Consider the following 7,873-nt stretch of genomic DNA (forward strand, 5'->3'; position numbering starts at 1 on the left):
ATTGAATTTTTATTACAATTCTAATTGAATCGGTTATTCGATAAGATATTCAAATTCTAATTCGAATCATACTCTTAAAAATTCGACAAATTCTTGTCGGATTCAGATTGATCAGATTTCTTATGGGATAAGATCAGATAATTTTTTTCTGAATCGATCTGATCCATTGGCAACCTTAGTTTAGTAAAACTGAAGGTTCATTTGGTTTATAGTTCGAATCAGAATAGAAATCCAAATTGGAAGTATAAAATCCATTAGAATTGGAATCCGAATTGTTTATTCCTCCTGCCTGTTATTCTTATTCCCAATGGTTAGGGAAGGAATGATTGTTACCTTAAACGGGGGGAATGCCACTAGACCCTGAGTTGGAATGGGATTCCATTCTGCCCCAACCCAAACGGTAGGATTCCAGTTCTAGAGTCCTATTTCCAAGAACCAAACAACCCTGAATCCAGTGCAAGCTCTAAAGTTCTATTATTTATTTCTATTAATTTATTCCTGTTTCAAAACACCTAGGCGCCATTAGGGCCACTAAGGTGAAAAGTGAAAACACTACCACAGGGACTGATCGACTGAATCCGATTTCGAACATTAAAAAATAACAATATAAGTGACTTTAACAGAAATCGAGCTAAAACTTAAAAGTGAAATCAAGAAACCACCTGAAATGCCTGACGCGTCTCTTGAGAAAATGGCTCCATACCAAACAGCATCTTGATAAACACAGTTCAATGTAGATATTTTCAAAAAAGAAGGAAAACATGGCAAAAACTGACATAGGTCAAGAATTTGATCCCACAGAAAAAGAAACAAGCTTCCTTCAAAAAGGAGAAGTTTCTTTTATTTAAAGAAGATTGGGAGAAAACTCAGATAAGTAGAAAGCTCAGAAGCAAAAGAGATAGGGCACCAGAAGCAGCCTGTTGCAGAGTTTGTGTAGTGTGGACTAATTTACTCAAACAACAACCATAACAATTAATTACATGGGGCAGTATCGTGCAGTACTATGCTACTATACTACATCACAGCAGAGGTAGAAATATCGTTACAGAGATTGAATCCGAACCAAACTCCGTTAGGAATGAAAGTGTCGTAATAAAATGTGACAGTCTTAACATAGGAGCCACTGATCTTCACGGACTCCGGCTTCAAACCATCGTAACCCGTCCTGAACAGATACAGATAACAGATCTGGTAGGTACAGGGTCCGCTAATCTTGAACGCATCCGTCGAACACCTTTCGAACGTTCCCGTCGATGGATCGTCCAGCCTCGGAACGTACACCTAATTGCCATCATTAGATTCTGTTTAGTAAAGGTACCCATTGCTCGAAATTCAGTTTTCTTTAATGGGTTGGTGTTAGTTCCTGATCCCAGCAGAGAAGAAGATTAAGAGAAACAGAAGAATGATCGATCGGCACGGCAGTACAAACCTGGTTACCAAAAGAGTCGCCGAAAGCGAGACTAATTCTGTCTCGGGTGTATGATGTTGAGGAGCAGCTGGTTCTTATGGTCACTGTATAAGAGCAGCTCCTCAGACTCTGTAGAGAAAGCAAACAGAAGAGATAAGCAAAGAACGAAGGGAGAGAAAGAGATAAAAAGGGGGTGTTCTTCTTGATTTGATGTCTGGTACCTGGGTGTTTTGGATCTTCAGACTGAAAGATCTGGAAGGCTGAGACTGCTGAATGATGGACTTGGCTTGTGAGGAAGTGAGGAAGACAGCAAGCGAGAACAGGAGAAATGAGACTGATTTAACCATCTCCACCTTGGAAGCCATTAAAACCGATCGCTGTAGACTGTAGTAGTTTCTTTCTCTATGTGTTCATTTATAGGGATAGATTTCGAAGAAACATTCATTCATGGGCGTGAGGACTGATGAGGACTGATGAGGACTGATGAGGACTGAGGACGAGGACATTGATCCATGGCGGCGACATACAGAGGCCCACGCCCACCAATGGAACCAATTCCATCTAAAGCACGATCAAGTGGTAGTGTCCGAAGTCCGAACCGAGCCATCGACGAAAACGGATACACGATTGAGACTTGAGAGTAAAGGAACGAGCCAATGTTCTATCTATCCTTCGAGACTTGGAAAAGACACTAACGAGGCGTTAAGGAGCCACATGTAATGAAAAGACCCAACTCGTATCACATGTGTTTGAACTCGCCGGAATTCTCCGGCTAGCCCACTTCAGATGCTGCCACGTCATAAGTGACTCACGGGCTCTCTCATCTCACCGACGAAGACGAGAGAGTGTCACCTGTCATGTAAAGAAGAAGATGACAAGGTTGCCCACTTGGCACTTGCCCCAGGCCCCCAGAGGGGTGAGTATGGGCTGGGCCGGGTTTTGGGCCTATATCTTTTAATACACTAAATATATTGCGGCCTGGGCTAGGCCTGGAGTGGACCTGGAGTATTGGACCGAGGCCCAAGCCTGGAAATTTGCAGACCGGGTTAACAATGATTACTCCTGAGTAGAGGTGTTTATGCTTAGATTCATCAAACCGTGGTTTAACTGGTCCATTCGTTTGCTTTTTGATCAGTTCAATTCCTCAGTTTTTCAGTTTTTTATGCTTACAATATATATTATAAATAAATATATAAAGATATAATATAAATACTATAAATATATATATATATATATATATATATAATTTATTATAAATATATTATATTATAAATAAATAATTTTCTACACTTGCCTTGATTTTGGAGTAGGGCATAAAAGTTAAATTTGATTATACAAGTCAACTTATGTTTTTTATTTATAAATTGGCACCAATGCCTTTCATAATTGTTCCGTTTCTGTTGATGTGTCATATGCGCCACTCTTGATTCTTAAAAAATGTTCTGTAATTATTAGTGATGAAGGAAGATTTGGCCCGACCTCACTGTTATCTGATACGTGGCAGAAACAACATCTCGGCAAAAGGGGCCAAGCCTAAGGCGTGAACAAGGGGACACCAACAGACCGAACTACCTACGGGGGGCTCGAACTCACCCTTGGCCCAAAACCAGAGTAATATGAACTAGCCAACTTTGTAACAGCTCAGGATATACCTCGCCGAACTGACCAACCTTGTAACAGCTCGGGATATACCTCGCCGAACTGGCAACCTTGTAACAGTTCGGGATACACCTCGCCGAACTGGCCAACTTTGTAACAGCTCGGGATACACCTCGCCGAATTGACCAACCTTGTAACAGCTCGGGATATACCTCGCCGAATTGGCCACCTTGTAACAGTTCGGGATACACCTCGCCGAACTGGCCAACTTTGTAACAGCTCGGGATACACCTCGTCGAACTGACCAACCTTGTAACAGCTCGGGATATACCTCGCCGAACTGGCCACCTTGTAACAGTTCAGGATACACCTCACCGAATTGGCCAACCTTGTAACAGTTCGGGATACACCTCGCCGAACTGACCTGCCCTATAGATACCTCCGAGCTCAAGACTTCGCCTCGCTCAGTACTCCGCATCACCTTCTGGGCACCAAAACCAAACAAGTCGTACCATGCCTGACATTGAGGAAGTCCGTGCCCGAGGGCGCCACACCTGACTGACTTGGGATTTGACGTTTGGCGGCCGCACTCTAAACGGCCACCTGCCACCGCCACTGACACCGCCATCTCCAGTTAGAGAGACAGTTAGGCAGTAACGGTTCTGTCCCAGCAGAAAGGACGACGACCGAATTGACAAGCACAAGGGTAATCATACCCGACCTGACAAGGGCCTCGGAGCGAGTGCGCGAAGTGACTATAAGAGCCCCTTGCCCCCAACAAACAAGGTATGCAAACTTTGCGCTATCTAGTATTATCTTGCTTTTGAAGGATTCTAACTTGAGCTTCGGAGCCGCTACACCGGGTTCCCCCCCGGAGCTTCCTCATCTCCTGCATTTCAGGTTCCCTGCTACCCCGTTCAGAAGCAAGGTCGTGGACAGCTAAGACCGGCCGGATCGCGCTCCATCAATTAGTCTTGTAATTTGGGAAAGGAGGGGTTTCTTGAAACATCAAAATGGTGTTTCTTGAATCGCCTGAGTGATTCTGATATTGAAATTAAAAAAAAAAAACTGACTACTTGAGACGTTACACAGTTGTAATGCAAATCACTTTAAACGCCCCATCAGCCTACATCCCCATTTTTCTGCATTTTTAGTGGAATCTGTTGTTTGTGTTTTCCGAGACATTCGCAAATTTTCAAGAAACGGATTGCTTGTGCAACGCCTTGTTGCCAAACAACTAGGTATATACACACCGATCAGTTCAGTTAACCACCTGTTTTTCTTTTACTTTAACTGAACTCAAACCAGTACCAGTGGTTTCTGATAATTTTCCAGTCCTAAAGTGGCAGTAATATAGTAGGTGTTTGGCATTGGTGCTGGTAACATTGCACCATCTTCTCATAAAAAAAAGATGCTAGAGTTGTAAGCACTGCTTCTGAAAAAACGGTATTAAACAAGAGAGCATTATTTTTAGCATCGTCTTCTCTGATGTGACGCCTACGTGCCACCATTTTCTCAGAAAATGGCATTGCCAAATATCACCATAGTGAGTGCTTGAAAGGGTTTGATAAACACCTCTTACGTTTTGCTGAAACGTTACTACATAAACAAGTCTAAGCGACCCAAGTATCTTTTCCAGTTTTCACTGGGATGTAATTCAGATCAAAGTCGTTGCGACATACAAAAACTAGTAGTTCTTTCATGGATTCTCTATATTCAAAAATTACAAGTTTGGACAGCTAATTTTGCTCGGACAAACTCTCATGCCAAGTGGGGTTTAGGGCTTTGGCGAATCACAGGAGTGAGAACTTAGAAGGCACCGGTCTCCAAGTTTCCCAACACTGTCCTAGCCCGACCCAATTCCAGTCAGACCAGGTTTAGGTTAAACCGTTAAACTTGTAAACCAAACTCAGGCTGGGCTCAGGTTGTATAGTTCAAACTTGCATATTGACAGTGAGTCCATTCTCTCTCTAGATGGCATATTGGCAGGTATGGTGGCATAAAATGTGTCTCTAGATGAACAATTAACCATTCTGGCCTAGACAGGAATGCATTAATTGGTTGGACACAAATGCTTAGGAACGCTGGAACATGCAACTTTTTACAGAAACAATTGATCATTAATGGGTAGAGTTGAACATGCCAAGCCCAGATACAGAAACAGTGGGCTCAGCGATTCTTCAGCGAAAGTTTAAAATGCTTAACTGGTTAAATCATGCCAACCAGAAACCTCACATGCTACTAGGTCAGTCAGATCAAATGACTGAAACTGAAAATGATAGATCCCATAGACAATTATTTCCCATATTACAGTGCCTGTGATATTTCAAGATGCTGCCATGAGAATCATTCTATTTCATTATATCACATATGTAAGTTCTTATCCACAAAGGAGCAACTTTCATGTTTACACAGAAATTAAAATTAAGAGGAGACTAGAACAGTTGAAAGCTGCCAAGAGAATTATTCTATTTAATTATATCATTACTTTATTATTTAAGTTCTTATGCACAAAGGACAAACTGAAATAAACGGGAGAGAGAAAAAAGAGAAAGCATAAACAGAATGCTAAAGCTTGTGCCATCATATTACATGCACATGATCCTGATAGCAGAAATGTGGAACGGATTTGCAGATCATGATAATATCAAATGCAGGATCTCTCCAGAGTACTCAAACGATCTTTCAGTTTCATCCAAACAATGGTTTTTCTCTTCTCTAGGCCAGCCCTGAGTAAAACCAGGAACATTTGATAAATATATAGACTAGAGCTAGAACTGTATATAACTTGTATATATATTTGCTCTAAATAACATGAATGGTTTGCTAGTAGAGAAACCTCACATACAAAAGGTAATTGACAGAAGAATTAAGGACAGTAGCAAAGAACTTACCTCAGCAACTTTGTTGAGCTTCTCTCTCACATTCTGCAAAAGCTCAGAAAGATCACCATCCCACTTGTATAATTCCAACTCCTTGTTGTTGAGTATCTTCTCAGTGACCTAAAAAGAGAATGGATGAAAAGAGTTTATCACAAGGACATATAATCTTGGATGTATGTTTTTTATCTATTATCTACAGAACCAAAAAGGGTCTTCGAAGGGTCAATATGAGAGGGAAGGAAAACAAAAATTTATAGAAGTTAATCTTACATAGCTGCCAGCATGAAGGCTGCAGCCACTCATCCAGATGGGTGAAATGTCCGATCCAAAACATTTATCTAACAAGGGGCCCCAGGTCAACCAACCACATAGTTTCCTTCCACATCAGCATCAGGCTGCCATGTTTTTCACCCTCTCCAGTAAATAATAGCAATCAAGAATTTTGAACCAGTTACTTTATTAGTAGTATGGGACTATGGGTGAAGATAAACAACTCCTGCAAGTGGCAAAGGGTTATAGGACCAAGGCATGCCAATATGGAATGAAGGGGGTATGGAGAAACAGGAAACTCATTATGGATAGCCACCTCAGTGTGTCAAACCATGGAGAAGAGTATGGTCACATGCATGCATGCTTGATCAGGGTTTGGTACATTTCCAGTTCATGATTTTTACCTTTTTACCTATCATTCTCCCCCCAGCAGTGTGAGCAAAGTAGACATTATAAAAATGACAAAGGAATGCTTGGGGATCCTTCTCCGATAAGTCTTTAAGATAGCAAACATAAGAGAGCCCAGGAATGGTTCTAGAATGACATGGCCTTGCTTCTTGAACCACTCCAAATCTTTAGCCAATTTCTCTGACCTTTCCAAACCAGTATTTCTAAACTCAGCGTCTACAACCAAGCATTGAGAAGATTGATTTTTGCATAAAATCACTAAATAGAAAGACTAATAAACAAAATTTACAAACATTTAGGTTTAATCTATTTCTTGAACTATGAACTAGAATGCCTCTTTACTGTTGAGATTAATTCCATGCATAAAGTAGAAATCATCATTCACCCAGGCTTGACCTGCACAGCGAGATGCAACTCCTGTGTGGAATTTTGACTGTTGGAGATAATGTTCACTTCTAAATTTTTTGAGGGACATAGTTCACCTAGGTAAAACCTATTTTTAATCCACAAAAAAGAAAACCATAACCACCTATTTCACAGTTCTCTGAAGTCAATATGCTTTCACAATGACACAATCTGAGAAAATCTTCATGAAACCAATTCAGGAATAGCTTAATTTGGAACTTGCTTCCAAAAATGGTGCATGTAACTTGAGTTTTCAATAATTAACCATGATCCAGATCATGAAATCAAAATGGGTATTTGGCAAAGGTCCAACTTTTGCATACAAGTTCAAAAACTGAAGAAAAAAAGCTTCATCATGATGTACCTTTATTGACTGCATATCTATTTAAAATTCTCCGGATAGCTTCATTAAAAAGTGAAAAAAAATCTCCAGATAGCCTCTAGTTATGTTTGCACATATCTCTGTCATATTGTTATGTATCAGATAAAAAATATCTGAAACTTTTTACAGCACAATACTGAATATCCTATCTTTTAGCTTGCATATTTATTATGTTGTTCACATTAATTAACTATTAATGTTTCCCTATCATGCTTTCTCAAATCAACAAGCCTTCTCTCAACTATTTGCTGTTGGCCATAAGAATCCTCTTTTTCCATTCTACTTCTACCAAGAGTCATATGTCTCATCTTAGGTACGTAATTTGAGAACTATTATTGGTAATTTTGAGCTTGTTTTCAGTCTCAATATCGATCCCCATAGAAGCTTCCTTTTCAGAGCATATTTAAACATTAAGAGAACATCCTATTTCTAAATCATTCAGAAACATTGAAAAGTTCATCAAGTAGATCTCAAAACTACATCTATTTAAGTATACACCCATTATATAACAAATTTCTC

At 40.2% G+C, this 7,873-nt stretch overlaps 1 protein-coding gene and 1 pseudogene across 1 annotated transcript; both read right to left on the minus strand.

Moving 5' to 3' along the window:
- Window positions 1–815: 815 nt before the first annotated feature.
- LOC148869389 (embryo-specific protein ATS3A-like) lies at window positions 816–2,098 on the minus strand. The gene is made up of 3 exons (XM_088968356.1): window positions 1,630–2,098; window positions 1,430–1,537; window positions 816–1,281 (listed from the first exon to the last, which is right to left on the minus strand). The coding sequence occupies exons 1-3, from the start codon at window positions 1,771–1,773 to the stop codon at window positions 1,015–1,017; spliced, it is 519 nt and encodes a 172-aa protein (XP_088824482.1). The 5' UTR covers window positions 1,774–2,098; the 3' UTR covers window positions 816–1,014.
- Window positions 2,099–5,643: 3,545 nt separating this feature from the next.
- Window positions 5,644–7,042, minus strand: LOC148869390 (heme oxygenase 1, chloroplastic-like; annotated as a pseudogene).
- Window positions 7,043–7,873: the final 831 nt, after the last annotated feature.

This window comes from Nelumbo lutea, chromosome 2, assembly GCF_056320005.1.
Source record: "Nelumbo lutea isolate HS-2025 chromosome 2, American lotus-T2T, whole genome shotgun sequence".
Classification (NCBI taxonomy): domain Eukaryota; kingdom Viridiplantae; phylum Streptophyta; class Magnoliopsida; order Proteales; family Nelumbonaceae; genus Nelumbo; species Nelumbo lutea.